This window comes from Odontesthes bonariensis, chromosome 4, assembly GCF_027942865.1.
Source record: "Odontesthes bonariensis isolate fOdoBon6 chromosome 4, fOdoBon6.hap1, whole genome shotgun sequence".
NCBI lineage: Eukaryota > Metazoa > Chordata > Actinopteri > Atheriniformes > Atherinopsidae > Odontesthes > Odontesthes bonariensis.
In genome coordinates, this window is record NC_134509.1 from 16,717,951 (window position 1) to 16,733,630 (window position 15,680).

Here is a 15,680-nt window from a genome sequence, read left to right on the forward strand (position 1 = left end):
CTTTGGTTATGTGTGGTAATTCCTGCTTCCTTTTCCCCTCAGACATCTGGGTACACTCTGACGGTGGTCGCCTCAGACAACGGGGTGCCCCCTCTTTCAAGCACTGCCATGATCAACATTGACATCTCAGACGTCAACGATAACCCGCCTCTTTTCTCCCAGGCCAACTACAGCCTCATCATCCAGGTGAGGGGGGAGGGAGGGTTAAGAGGAGATGACTGATTAGAGAGAAAGAGATGGTTTGAAAGGAGGAAACAGGCGAGAGGCTGCGGGAGGGATTGCAGTGGACACAGAGAGGGATTAACAGAGAGAAATAATGGGAGGCTGTGGGACCAGAATATCAAAAAGCAAGTAGGACGATGTAGCAAGAACAGAGGTAAGAAGAGGGGAAAAAGAGGGCGGGGTGTGGGGGAATTGGAAGACAAGAGCTGCATCTTAAGTATAAGAATGCAGATCAGGGATGGAAGGAAAGGACTGAAGAGGAGCGGTGGAGACTGGAATGTGCAAGATGCTAAGCTGCAAAAAGGATGAGAAGAATAAAAGGGAAGATTCAACTTCACTTCAGTTTTAGAGATCAAAAAAGGTAGAATAAGAACTGATTCCAAAGGCTGAAGCAAAGATACCTTTGCAAAAGTCGATCCAAAGCATCCACAAAAACTCTAACGTCTAACGCTTGAAAATGAAAGTAATATAGAGTCAGAAAGACAAACACCAGTGCGGTATTTGTAAGAACCATCAAGTCATATTTTGTCCAACTGGTCCGCTGTTTTGAATCATTTTAAGTGATCCGCAGCCATGAGGCTGCTTTGAGCGAAGTGCAAAATGTACAACAGGTACAAGCACAGTTGAGTCGAGCTACAATTACGTCTCGACTTCACCATTTAACTGGACCACTGCCCTCGTCTCAGTATACCTGCAGGGGAGGGAAATGTTAGAAATCATTCAAAACTTTCATTTAATTTGCACACTTAAAAAATTATGCTATCTTTGTGTCTTTGTCGTGTTATTTCAATCATAAGTGTGCTAATTAAATGAACGTTTTGAATGTTAACTCATTTAGTTACTTTTGTATGAATAATGAGCAGCCGTACAGTCACCAGTTCCCTCCCTAACATGCATGCATGCATGGAATGTGCTGATATTGTTGACCGACTTGTGCGGTATGAATGGAAGCTCGATGCTGCCGTTGGTTTATTGAAGTTTACTATTTCAGTTGATCTGACGGGCTTGTTAGCAGGATATAGTTTGAAAGTGAGATCGATGGTGGTATTTGATATTCCAAAGAATTTTAAACCTGATTATGATGCTGGATGGAAAGTTAAAGGATCATCCAAAGTTATTTTGATGAATGAAATTTATGATAATCAATCCTATATGAGTCAAACGTCAGTGAATGTCAGTTTTTGTGCCAATCCATATTATATATCAGAGACACAATATGAATATTTAATATTTTAGGGGTATTTTTTACCTGAAATTTCTGAGTCAGTTAGATTTATCCGGCGCACACACACGAATGTGCTCATAAAAGAGTTTTTCTTTTTTCCATGTCTGAAGCTCTTTCGAGTATGTCAATGTTGAGAGCCGAGCACTCTGCTTTCAGTTCACGCCTTAACTGCTGGTAAACATTTGTACAACAGAAAATGAGATAATTTCACGACAAGCACCCCTCTTATATCCCGCAGGAGAACCAGCCAAAAGGCACAAGTGTTCTTCAGCTCGCTGTAAGCGATCGAGACGCCTCTCACAACGGCCCGCCTTTCACCTTTACCATCGTGGATGGAAACGAAGGCGCTGCTTTCCACATCAATCAGCAGGGAGCTCTTGTGACCACGGGGGAGCTGAGTAGGAAAAGCAAAGAACACTATCTACTTCAAGCTCAGGTGAGTCACAGAACCGAGGAGAGACAAGAGCTGAGAGAATGCATTGATTTAACTGTCGAGCTACAGCCGTCTGCTCTGTCTGCCTTCGCTTTTTTCTCTCTCTTCGCTCACTTTCCCCAGCCAGTGTTCCTCTCAGCAGCTATATCATTTCAAGCTTAAATATTGTTTGTTGCAAGCAACCTCATATGTAAGAAGTTGCATTGAAGTAGGCATTCGGTAAAGCAGCTGCTTCAGAGCGCGTCTCGGAGGAGAGGCGACGGTAACAGACATTTGCTTTGATTTGGCTCATTCACGTGTCACCTCAGAAGAAGGAACAGAGAAAAATGTGTAGGCAGATGGGATATGAAATGTTAAGTGTGATGTGGCTTTGCACACGAGATCCCTGCAGAAAAAAGTGATAGTTAGAATGTTTGATGTCTTACATGTTTTGTTGGCTTTATTCTGGTGCATCTGCAATGTGTGGATGCCGTTAACTGAGGCGCGGGAGCAGTGCAAGATCTAGATTGCCCTCTGCTGTTGGAAAAACAGATGGAACTCGTGTGCCCTTCTCTCCTCTCACATTCAGGTGTCGGACAGTGGCAAACCTCAGCTCTTCTCTGCCGCCTTCATCAGCGTGCGCATAATCGAAGAGAGCGTTTATGCGCCAGCAGTACTCCCATTGGATATTTTTGTCTCTATTGCTGGCGATGAATACCCCGGAGGGGTCCTGGGCAAGATCCACGCCACCGACCAAGACATCTACGACACTCTCACCTACAGCCTCGCCCCTTCAGCCTCGTCCGCAGACGAGAGCGGTGCCTTGTTTTCGGTTTCCGCCTCCGATGGCAAAGTCATCGCCCAGCAGCCGCTCGATGTGGGCCACTACCCCCTCAATGTGACGGTGACTGACGGACGCTTCACCACACCTGCCGACGTCACGGTGCACGTTCGCCAAGTGGCTCCTCAGGCCCTCGACAACTCCATCGCAGTGCGCTTTGCAAACATTGCCCCAGAAGAGTTTATCGGGGACTACTGGCGCAACTTTCAGCGAGCGCTGAGAAATATCGCTGGGGTGAGGAGGAGTGAGGTTCAGTTGGTGAGTCTGCAGCCATCAGAGCAAGGAGATCTGGATGTCCTGCTGACGCTGGAGAGATCCGGCAGCCCGTACCAATCTCAGGAGGTAGGACCAGTCACAATGACTGATTTTGTTGTCAGTGTATTTGAGCCTGAAGTAGTTATTTGGTCGTAATTTATTAATACGTTATAATTTTATTGAACGCTCTTCAATTGTAACTCATAGAAATGTCAGAAACAGTCATATTTTCTATTGCTGTTCCATTTCCCTCAGGTTGTTTTCCGCAAGCTGAACTCCTCTGCAGCTGTGATCGAGGAGATGACGGGGGTCCGCATTGTGCGGGTGGTGCAGAAGCTTTGTGCTGGTCTGGACTGCCCGTTGCACTTCTGCGATGAGGTCATATACCTAGATAAAAATGCTCTGTCCACCTACAGCACGTCCCGTCTGAGCTTTGTCACCCCGCGACACCAGCGGACCGCAACCTGCCAGTGTGACGGTACGCTAACACACCTCATACACACACAGAGGAAAGCTACACTTTTACTCTTGTACGGTCTCTCCGAGTTCCTTTTCTCAGTTGAGGTGTTCCTTGGTATTTAGGTGGCAGATGTCCTGTGCTGAACAACCTGTGTGAGAACAACCCCTGTCCGGAGGGTATGGAGTGTGTAGCGGATTCTAGAGATACCGTGTACAGCTGTGTGTGTCCTGAGAGCAAAAAGGGCAAATGCTCTGGTAAGAATCTTTATCTGTTACCTTAGATAGTCCCCCCCCCAATTTCTCTTCAACTTCCTGAAGCTACTGTAAAGATGAGTCCACGTACAATTCTGTTGTGTAATACATGTGTGTCACTCCGTGTCAGATGGCCACTCGCTTACATTCAGTGGAAGCGGTTATGTAAAGTATCATCTGATGGAGAATGAGAACAAGGAGCTGATGAAGCTATCACTGAGGCTGAGGACCTTCTCCAGCCATGCTACTGTCATGTATGCGAAAGGGACAGACTACAGCATCCTTGAGGTTTGTGTCAACACACTTGTCCATCTCTGTTGCTGGTTTATTCTCTCCACTTTTTTTCCAAATTGAACATCGGAGTTCTCATGAATTTCTTCCCTGCTCATTGCCCTACATTTCACTGTGAGAAGGGATTAATAAACTGACCTCCTCTGCTTTGAAACCAGCCAGCCATGTATGTGAATCAGCTATGCTGAAGGGTTCAAAAAGCCATTTTAAAACTCCTTTCACATGAGGGACTATGGGAATGTGGTGGTGAGTTGAAAAACACACACAAGCTATTTTAGTACTGGGAGGGAAACAGACAACAGTTTTCCACACATTCCTTTTAGAGTCTGTCTGGTGTCGCAGTCTGTATGCCCAACATGGACCCTGCTGCGATAACAGACGCTTTTTAATTATCAGACTTCCACGTAAGGATGTTAATATCTACAGTTTGTGTATTTTAGAGACTTGAACAGAGGTGAAAGAATGTTGATGTATAAAGCTGTACATTTCCCGTGTGCCCTGATACGGTTCAATATTATTGAGCGTGCTCCTTCATGGTGTACCAATGAGTGAATGCACCCTGTTTCATAGGCTGATTTGATTAGTTTGAATCGTGTGAAGTGTTTATCTGAATAGGGAACAAAGAAAGGAACAGATGAGATGATTGAGCTGGTGTGAAATATGCAGAATATTTGGCATTTGTTTGCTGTAATTCCATATTTTCTGTCTCTAAAATAGATAGTAAACGGCCGTTTGCAGTACAAGTTTGACTGCGGCAGCGGTCCCGGCCTGGTGTCAGTCCACAGCGCTCAGGTTAACGACGGGGAGTGGCACTCTGTTTCCCTGGAGGTGGATGGTAACTACGCCAAACTGGTCCTGGACCGGGTGCACGCTGCCTCTGGCACAGCTCCGGGCACCCTACGCACCCTCAACCTTGACAACAGCATTTACTTCGGCGGTTACGTACGCCAGCTCAGCTCCCCTCGCCTCGGACGCAGCCTGCCCATCACTAACGGGCTCCGTGGCTGCATGGAGGCCATCGCACTGAATGGCCAGGAGCTGCCTCTCAACACCAGAGCTCACCGGGCATACGCCGTGCTGGAGGACATCGTGGACGTGGCACCAGGCTGTGCGCTCGCACCTGTTGAGAGTTGTTCCAGCAACCCCTGCACCAACGGAGGGAGCTGCACCCCGCTGCCTAATGGAGGTAAACTTACTCATAACGTACCATTTTTCTGATTTCCTCTGTTGCTGTCTATGTCATTTTGCAATTAGAGCTGCTATTTTAGTTTACCTCAGCATCTGTTTAGCATTAAATACCTGCATGCACTTCAGGGGTGTTGTATAGACTTTCCTGTCAAATTAAAAGGGTTAAAAAGGTCAGTGAACTATTAGAATTACGATGACAAAATTGCAACAGGTGATCCTCATTTGCCTTTTTTTTTCTGTGGCACTTCTACAGGCTACTTCTGCAAGTGTCCTGCCTCCTTTATGGGCACACACTGTGAGGTTGCCATAAGTCCTTGTGCCTCCAACCCCTGCCTGTATGGCGGCTCCTGCGTTCCTCGTGCAGATGACTTCTACTGCCAGTGCAGAGGGCAGTACTCGGGGCAGAGGTATCACGTTGTTTCATCTGATCTTCACAGTATAAACAGGACCTGTGGGTTGGAATGAAGGGAGATGAATACAAGATGTTTAAAAGCAGTTTTATGTAATTTCTGTCAGTGAGATGTGCTGACCAGTAATCTGTCACTTGGTGTAAAATATAACCCGGAAGGCCGAAATTTAATTAATTTTCATATCGCCACACGACAACACGTCTTGGCATTAGCAGCACATTTAAGAAACGGAGTCTCAATGTATTTTACGTGGTTTGCTTGAATAATTTTGTGATGACTCCAGGTGCCAGTTGGGGCCGTACTGCAGAGACAACCCCTGTAAGAACAGTGGAAAGTGTATCGACAGCCTGGATGGCCCAGTGTGTGAGTGTGAAGCGGGCTTCCAAGGAGACCGGTACGTCTGCTGTGACTTTGAATTCATTTCACTTCTCCAGCTAGACAAGTCTAATCTTTTGCTCCAAGCTATATGTACAGCCCTTTGTCCCCCAACACACTTCACTGAATTCCAATATGTTGTTCAGGTGCCTGAGCGACGTCGATGAATGCATCAAGAACCCCTGCGCCAACGGAGGCCAGTGCCAGAACACGTACGGCTCCTTCAAGTGTAACTGCTCGCTGGGTTTCAGCGGACAGATGTGTGCACTTCACGCTGAGGTCCAAAATGAATTTGTCTCCACTCCCTGGAACATCGGCTTGGAGGAGGTGATTGGCATCGTGGTCTTTGTATCGAGCATCTTCATCCTAGTTCTCCTCTTCATCATCATCCGCAAGAAGGCCTGTCGCAGAAAGTCGAAGACCGACGATGACGACAAGCATCCTGGAGGCTCAAGCATGCATCACTCCTTCCTCCAGAGGCCTTATTTTGACTCCAAACTCAACAAAAACATCTACTCAGACATCCCTCCTCAGGTGCCCGTGCGTCCCATCTCCTACACTCCGAGCATTCCGAGCGACTCGCGGAACAACTTGGACAGAAACTCATTCGAGGGCTCAGCCATCCCAGAGCATCCCGAGTTCTCCACCTTTAACCCAGATTCTGTGCATGGACATCGCAAGACAGTGGCCGTGTGCAGCGTGGCGCCTAATCTCCCTCCTCCGCCTCCCTCCAACTCGGTCTCTGACAGCGACTCCATCCAAAAGCCAAACTGGGACTATGATTATGACAGTAAGTGGTTCTTCCAGGTGACAACAGTGTTACCTATCTGATCCCAAGCACTCAGTTTAGTTAAAATGACGGATTACGTTTGCCGAGTATTCTTTTCTCTACTTTTACTTTAGTGTGCACTGCTCCAGTGTCAGTGAGTTCAGGTTAAACGCGTAGGATTAGATCAAGAATTTAGTTTTCCAAGTGAGTCTCCGTGTCCATGCTTCTGAATCTGGTCTGTTTTCTTGATAATTGGATAGTTGGGTCCCTTAAAATGAAATGTTGAGTCGATTTCCAAACTAAATTTCATAGGTTAAACTTGTCGTGGCTTTTTCTTCATGAAAAACAGCGAAGCACAACTAATTATTATTCTTCCTGTAACTTTGCACATATTCGGCTCATATTGTAATATTGCCACAAGTATAAGGCTTGATAAACCTTTCTGGCAAGTTAAATGTAGAAAAATGCACCACCTAAAAAAGAACTGACAGGAGAAAGTTTGTGGATTTCAAATCTGGCTAATTTCCACAGAACTAAATCAAAACGCTTTGTCTTCCAGCTAAAGTGGTGGACTTGGACCCCTGCCTGACCAAGAAGCCCGTGGAGGACAGCGCCTGTCCGCCCTACAGCACCAGAGGCAGCATGTCGGAGGTCCACTCCCTCAGCTCTTTCCAGTCAGAATCCTGTGACGACAATGGTACGCTGCCATGTTCCATCTTGTCCTTTAACCATGGGAGGAAAAACTAAGCTGACAGCATAAATTGAAAAATGTTTCGTAACATTTGATAATGATTATTTCTTTTCTGTGGTGTGGTCGGCCTGCAGGATGTTGCAACAGTTGCCTTTCTCTTTTGGTGCCGCGTTGATTTAAATGCTAACACTTTCACTTTGCACGTTCAGAAATGATGGCCCGGCCGTGGCTGTGGGGTCATGTGTCTTCTCTCTTTCTTTCTTTCTTTCTTTCTTTGCTGCGGGGCTTCAGCTCCCATATGGATCAAATCAGTCCACCGATCCAGAACAAGGTTTTAAATGGGGGGTCCAGCCTGTAAGTCCTCAATCACTGTTGGTACAGACGGAAGCCGGCGCTGTGTAATTCTCCAGGGATTGATTCAAAAGGAAACAAAAACCATTCAGGCCCACGTTTTTACCTGCTCATTCACTCCCAAGCTCAAATGGGTTTTATTTAAAAAAAAAAAAAAAAAAAGGATTTGATGACTTTCTCATCAAATCAATCATCAGATCATTGACTTTCTTTTTTAATGACATGCATGCTGCTTTCTTTTCTTTTGTTTCCCTTTTTTTTTGCTTGTTTTAATATAGCTACAAACGGATGTTTCAAGCAAACACCCAGGAACATTTCAGAAGGGTATAGACACTTATTTTAAGTTCTCCCACTTCCTCATCATGTCACACCTAATTTCACCATTCATATCAAACCCTTCGCCTACACCTTCAAACGTTTGAATAAACCTGAATGTGAATCGCACATGGAATATATATTTCAAGCGAGCTGTGTTTGTTTTTGAACAAGCACGGGCGTTTCTCTGCGTATCTGGTTGGAAATGTGTTCACATCTCTGGGGAATTTCACTGATTCTTCCATCTGTACTGTCAATGGCACCCTCCAGCTCCATGTTGTCGAACCCCACCCCACCCCCCCCACACACACCACCACCGTGTTACCCTCTGACATTGTCTTATCCACTACCATAAAACTCCCTCCGACACTCAGTGTTGATGTAAAATAGACTTAAAAAAGTGTGCCTAGCAACAAGGACTGAGATTTGTGGGAAGTGTCGCTTGTGTTGTCGTCACTCCCACCACATTCCATGTGTTTTTTTTTTTTATCTCTGTCTTTATAAATGATAAAGACATCTGTACTAATGCTAGATTTCTCTCACCCACTCTCCCATCTTCTACCTTTCACAAGCCTCCATAGTGACAGTAATCCACCTTGTCAACCCTGCTATTGACACGGTGGAAGGAGAAGGTACTCTTCCAGCGAACATCTGCTGGTAGTCTTGTCCTTGGTGTTGGGATGTGTAGGCTGTAATGCTGCCATTATCTTACTCTGACAAAGCTCATTCAATTCTTAGTTGCTCATTTTTTATGTTTAGCTGCTAATTGAAGGGATGTGCAAATAGAAAAATGAAACAGGCAGCCTTTAAGTGTTGCCTTTATGTTTGAGCACTGATTATTTCACCCCTGCTTTTGTCTGTTTAAGAAAATGGCAAAGCCGTTGTGCATTAATGTACGTGTCACTCATTATGTGCCCTTCAGTGTTTCATTGTCCTCATTTCATTTATGTTCTCAGCAGACTGTTTATTCCACTTAGGTTTTAATGTGACTTTCTCTTTCTCTTTCTCCTCCTTATTGCCTCGTATTAAGAGTCATTTTTGGCTCATGATCTCAAGAACCCAAGAGGTGACTTTTTTCATCTTTGTTTGCCTGATGTTCACTGGTGTCCCCCCCCGATCCCATCCTCTAACTTTTAACCCCTAATCCTAAAAGCCTAACGAATGAGTGTTAAGCCTCCGCTGTAAGTTGGGGCCGGTGTGATACTCTGCGTGTTTTTACACGGCAGTGGCTTCATAAAGTGCTGTGTCTGTCTTTGTAAGATTATCCATCTCCCCCAAAGCACTCCCTTGCATGGTTTTGGTGCTGACATTATGTTGGATGATTAAAGGTGTTGCATAGTAACTAACTGGAAATATTCACCTTTGTGTTTTTATGTACCTGTGTTCACAAAGTCTATTTTTAAAACTCTTAGACCTTAGAATGACTCAGCAAAAAAATCCCATGGGATTTTAAGACCTGATTGGATCGGTGAAGTTCTTCTTTCAAGTCGCAGTGAAGTCGCAGTTTGAGGTTCTTTTGCTCCGACTGCCTCATACAGGGAGCTGTAATGAAGTGCAAACCTAGTTTCTATTTGACATGAAACTGTTTTTTCCAAATCTACCTCTTAATATCTGCGAAACTCTTTCTAAAAGTGACCATTATTACTGCAAAGTCACATTTGATCGCGCAGACTTAAGGATATATACCTGAGCTCAAAAAATCCTTTATCAAAAATATTTGGAAGTAGGGTACAGGACTAAAGGTTTCTGTTTTGTTTGACTGTGTTTTTAATTGTGTGTAAAAGCGTGTAAAGTTGTAAAACAACAGTGTTAAACCTTTGTTGTGCTGGTTTGACTTCGACCCTTGTTGCTTTTGCATGGTGTGTTTTTTTTTGTTTTTTTTTTCCTTTTACATTAACATTGTGGCATTTGTTGTCCGCTATTAACCGGATGTGATGCATTGCTTTTTCCTGCGGGGCGCTAACATGTACCTTTATGCTTTGGTCTTTTATTATCAAACAGGATATCACTGGGACACATCTGATTGGATGCCAAGTGTTCAGCTTCCTGAAATCCAGGAGTTTCCACATTATGAGGTTGTGGAGTCACCCGCCCCTCCGTACAATGACCCGAGTGCCATCGACACTGATTATTATCCTGGTGGGTTAGACATCGAGAGTGATTTCCCTCCTCCGCCAGAGGACTTCCCCGCAAACGATGACCTGCCGCCGCCACCTCTGCCCGAGTACGGCGACCGATGCGACACACTACGGCCACTCTGCAGAGACTTGGACCCTCCTGGTTCGGGCACCCCCGGCGCAGTCCGCCAGCGCCCGGCCCTGCCCCAGCTCTACAGCCTTAACCAGTATCTGCCGCATCACTCCTACCCAAATGAAGGAGGCGACACTGACGGCCAAGGGGCCAGCAACACCTCTGCTACCGTTACCCCTGCTTCCACCATGGACACTCGTGGTTACAGAGGAGGCTACACTTTAGGTTGTAGTCGGGACTTTGACTCCTCAGCTCTGGACAACATGTCCATGTCTCTGTACACATCCACAGCCTCATGCTCGGACATGTCGGCATGCTGCGAGGAGTCTGAGGTGATGATAAGCGACTACGAGAGCGGCGATGAGGGCCACTTTGAGCGGCTGGCCATCCCGGCGCTGGACTCCCAACAGCACACTGAAGTCTGACACTGGATCCAAACAAAAGTGCCTGAACCCACAGCTCCACTTTATGCCCTTGACACACCACCGACACTAAACACGCACAGTATGTGGACACAGGAAAGAGCACGGCACACATACGGTACATGCACGGGGGCTGAGACTGGCCGCGAAGGCCAGAGAAAATAATAAGAGACGATGGAGTGATTCTGTAGCCTCTTCACGCCCGCTTGGTTCAGCTCCTACCCCTTTGAGTTGCCGGTACCATTGCTTTAAAGGGGACGTATTATGCTGTTTCAACATAAATCTTATATCTCTCTGGCAGATGTTCTGATGAAATTAGATGATAGTTTTAAAGAATGAAATAAACATATGCAAAGGTAATCCCTGTGAGCCCAAAGCTCCGGCTTCAGACTTCTTTCCCCATTTTTCTACTTAAGTGCCAAGCTCATATCAGCTTTGAGGAGTTTCCTTATATGGTTGTGTTCTCCAATATGCCCACAAAGTTAAACTAGTCTTCTTAGCAAATCTATGAACACATTTCTGTAAGGCTTTCTACTCGAGAGGCGTCTGTATGTACTGTAGCATTCAAGTATAAAGACTTTCAGTTGTTTGACGACAGCAGAATAGCATGTTGCCACAGTCGTATTCACTCACATGCAAATGTTGTGATTGAAAGGCTAAACCCAGCATTATGCAACAAGTAACGACTGTAACTTTGTCTAAGTAACTGTAACTAAGTATCTTTGTCGCAGCAGATTTCTACTCTTGCGTTCGTGTTGTCGCTGCCATCTTGGCCAGTTTGCCGTCAGGCCTCCCACACCTGCAGGAAGACGAGGCAGTGCTCAGAGTTGAAGGCTTCCTTAAAGCGGCTGTTAGGGAAGTGAGTAAAAACAGAGCTTAGCCGGTTCGTTTCAGGCAGGATGAACTGAGCCGTCGCATAAACGACGAGTAGAGCTGCGAATCCCAGCAGAATAACAAGCATAATATGTCCCCTTTAAGGAACATTCATCTCACAGAGGAAGTGGATCGTCTGAAGGATCAACATTTCAGTGTACAACAACAGAAACAACAAAAAATGTGTATCATGAAAAAAAAGAAGAAAAAAATAAATAAATCATTGATGGCAAGATCTTTGTTTCTAAACAAAACCAAGAAAAATGTTTTTATACAAGTCTTCATTTTCAGTGTAAATTTAAATGTACAGTTTGATTTAAAGTTTACTAGGTTTTGTAGATATTCTATGCTTTTATTTTCAATAAAATAAAAAAAGAGATTAATGGCATGACATCGGCCTTACTGTGCTCACATTCACTAAAAAAAAAAAGAAGAGCGCGGCTGTCCCGAACACGGTGTGTACTCGTGAAGTTTATTGTCTCTTGCTCATTTCAAAAAGGGTCTTCAATGAACGACTGCATATTCTCGTGTTTTTTATTTGTTTGTACATTTTGACTTTGGAACCTCTTTATTTTTCCACCAAGATAATGGGACCCAATATATTTATAGTGCAGAGTTATCCATGGACACGTGACTTTTTCAGGTGTCTGTGTGTGTCTGAGCAATGCTATGGTCTTGTTAAGGTTTTTATTGAATACTGCCCCAAGCTCACGCTTTCCTACTGGCAATAAATTATTCCTAAAAAACAAAAGAAATGTCTCACGTCTGTCTGCATTTTTGTTCCCGCTCTGTTTTTATGAAGGGGACCTTCAAAACACACTGAGTGCAGAGGTGGCAAAAGTACTCATATTCTGTACTTATGTAGAAGTACAGATGCATGCGTAAAAAAATACACATCTGTGTGAAGTAGAAATACTGATTCAACTCCTTTACTCGAGTAAAAGTAAGAAAGTAAAGGCTCTGAAATGTACTTTCAAAGTAAAAGTAAAAATTAATGAAACATCCTTTGATCATTTTCCATCCATCCATCCATTATCTATACCCGCTGAATCCGTCGGTCGGGTCCCGGGGGGCCTGGAGCCTGTCCCAGCGGTCATCGGGTGACCCTGGACAGGCCATCACAGGGCCATACGGAGACAAACGAGACAAATAACCATACACGCTCACACTCACTCCTAAGGACAATTTCAGAGACACCATTTAACCTAACGTGCATGTTTTGGTACGGTAGGCCTTTGATAATTTTGTCAAACGAAAAAAAATTCGGACAAAATAATCAAGATTGAGCTGACCAGAGGTACTGCATGAGCATCTGGATAACAGCTTTGGTACTCTGAATACTACAGGTTGTTTTCTTTTTCCACTGCAGCACAACCAAACTGTAATCAGTAATAGTTATGACCAGTAAGCCATATTGGATGTTTCCACTCTTAATAAAAACAGACCAGTATTATTTGGTCTTTAGTTGGGTCGCAAAAACTTTTTCCGGTTGACACAGGACACAGCGCATCCGCCACGAGTCCTTTTTGGAGCCGACAACAACGAATAACTCTATTTAAATATGGATGGGGAATGTCTTGCTTCTCTGAATCTTCTGAAGCGTCGCCCTAACAAGCCTGTTTTCACAATGTAAGGAGTAGAAAGTACATACTTTTGTTTCATAAATGTAGGGAGTAAAAGTAAAAAGTCATCAGAAAATAAATACTCAAGTAAAGTACAGATACCTGGAAAATCTACTTAAGTACAGTCACAGTCACATCTGCCTGAGTGTTTGACGAGAGTGTTTACATAGAATCTCTGCAAGCTTACCCTGCTGTCCCCGCTGCTGAATGTGTCGATGAACCCAGGTTGAGAACCACTGATCTAGTACATAGAAAACTTAACTTTTGTTAAAAAGCAAAATAAAAAATATAATACATAATTTATATATATATATATATATATAAATAAAAATAATAATAATATTAACAAAAGGCCAGTGAATAATGCACTCAAACTACATTTGTTCAAGGGGCGACTTTTCCAAAATTTCCCTTTTTATTCCATGTAGGCACGTTTTCTAGAGATCAGCCGAGTGTCGTGCGTGACGCTGTGACGTCATACGTAACGTCATGACGTCATCTACCGACTTTTCAGAGAGCCGATAGCGACTTTCTTTGATTTTTCTTGGCAACACTGCTCACAATGCGAGGCATTGGGGGGTCCCCAGTCCAAATATGATTGTTTTGGGGGGTAACGGCCTAAAAAGGTTGAGAACCACTGTACTAGATGGCAGCCATCTTGAATTTCGCGGTCAAAACAAAGTTGTAATATCAAAATGATGTCAGATTTGGAATCCTCACGGTTGACTTGTATGAAAAAGTGCCTTCATACATGATTGTAGGTCATTCAGATCAAAAGTTATTTTTTAGAGATGGCGCCGGGCGCCATTTTGAATTTGGCTCTCTAGCACAAAATGCCGGGATTTTTGGGAGGGACATGGGGGCTAAATCTTTTCTAAAGGGTCCATAGAGGTCAAATCAATCATCAAAACATTGTTGCCAGAGGATGGTCACAGAACCTCACATTATGACCCAACTACAGGCTGACTCACGCGGATCCTGACTCTGTCGTTCCACGGGCTCTCTGCGCTCTGCTGATCCGGTCATGGCTCCACAGGACTCACTGCTGTCCCTCCTGGGGGAGCAAGAATGACCTTTTGACCAGTGACTCAGGACAGCGGAGTCACTCCACACTGGCTTTAAGAGGCTGACGACTGTCCAGACTTGTATGTCATTTCCCTACTTTACAGTCACGAGAGCAGTCCAACGCCCGCTGAATCTCAAGCACCGGTGCCAAGAATCACTGTGCTGAAGTAACTAGATGCGACCATAAAGAGGAAAGTATGAGTTAGACCTGACAGCTTATTTTGAAATAAGAAACACTTTTAACTTATAAACTGTAAAGAAATCATTACTAAAAGGTGTTTGATGATGTCAGCAGCCCTCAGATAGAAAGGCTTCTTGCTGTTAATACATTCATTTATTTGGAATAATTGAGTACCTTAGTCGAACCTCCCACAGAAGGAGGATAGAAAATCAGCAATGCATTTTTAAAACAGAGTAACCCTTAAACATTCTTCAGTGATGCCTTTTTAATGATCTACACTGTATTGCATGATCATCTTTTGGAACTTGAGCCTTAGTTGCATCCTTGTTTCTGATCTGGATGTGGGGGTTGTTGTTTTTTTTTGTCCATTTCTTTAAGGAGAACCCTTAGAAAATCCTCGTTTTTTTTCCCGGAAACATCAGGGGTTCACATTTATGCAGATGGCCTGGAATTACCCGAGTATGAAGGATGTAGTACCTAAATCCAAGCCAATCCCACTCCAAGAGGAGTCTGTTCTGTGGCCCCATTAGTTTTCAGTGTGGGAATAGACTATCCTCTCTTCGCTTGGGTTGCAGAATATAAAACATCTTCAGAGGCGGCACTCAGGTTTCACATGCTGAGTGAAACAGCTCCTTAGTTTGTGAGATATAACAGAGAGAGAGGTTCCTCCCAAACTCGGGTAGTGGTCTAGCCTGGGAATTCCCATGCTGCTTTGCGCTCGATTTCATTCTCACTGCAAAGTCAGCCTGGAAACCACCGCCCTTATTTTTGCCAGAGTTTGGGAACCAATCACAGAACGGGGGGGGGGCGGCAGCAAGACGATGACGACGTCTATGCGCTACACCGAAGCTTGTAGAGTGTTAATCCAACATGACAGCGGACACAACGTTACCGTTCAATGCAGCCTTAGAAAGTGTTTCGGAGTAGATTCACCCTAGGGTCATTTGAACCGTGACATCCAGCCAAGTAGCCCACCCGAAGTTTTTCCGATATTGGCTGAACATCAGCTGAGTTACTGAGTTATCCCGAATAGCTTAGTACAAGCGCTAACGGACCCTGGCAGTATCTCCAAAATTACCACACTAGAATCACATGTCATGACACCAAACTTCTACAGTAGTACAAATATGGTCTGTACTCACAAAACGATGCATTTGGAAGTTTGTACATAGTCCAGGAGTTTATTATTATCATCAACACAAGCCTGATAG

At 44.5% G+C, this 15,680-nt stretch overlaps 1 protein-coding gene across 13 annotated transcripts in view; it reads left to right on the forward strand.

The window, feature by feature from the left end:
• Positions 1 to 12,356, forward strand: part of fat1a (FAT atypical cadherin 1a) — a 70,329-nt gene extending 57,973 nt beyond the window's left edge. For 3 of the 13 annotated variants that reach the window (XM_075463224.1, XM_075463223.1, XM_075463226.1), the window contains 14 exons: positions 43 to 186; positions 1,686 to 1,883; positions 2,449 to 3,042; positions 3,211 to 3,433; positions 3,538 to 3,669; positions 3,797 to 3,954; positions 4,675 to 5,143; positions 5,399 to 5,552; positions 5,839 to 5,949; positions 6,077 to 6,720; positions 7,259 to 7,396; positions 8,629 to 8,688; positions 9,087 to 9,122; positions 10,058 to 12,356. In XM_075463224.1, coding sequence (XP_075319339.1) covers positions 43 to 186; positions 1,686 to 1,883; positions 2,449 to 3,042; positions 3,211 to 3,433; positions 3,538 to 3,669; positions 3,797 to 3,954; positions 4,675 to 5,143; positions 5,399 to 5,552; positions 5,839 to 5,949; positions 6,077 to 6,720; positions 7,259 to 7,396; positions 8,629 to 8,688; positions 9,087 to 9,122; positions 10,058 to 10,731 — 3,735 coding nt within the window. In that variant the 3' untranslated portion in view covers positions 10,732 to 12,356. The other 10 variants (XM_075463225.1, XM_075463228.1, XM_075463227.1 and 7 more) reach the window with 8 other exon arrangements.
• Positions 12,357 to 15,680: the final 3,324 nt, after the last annotated feature.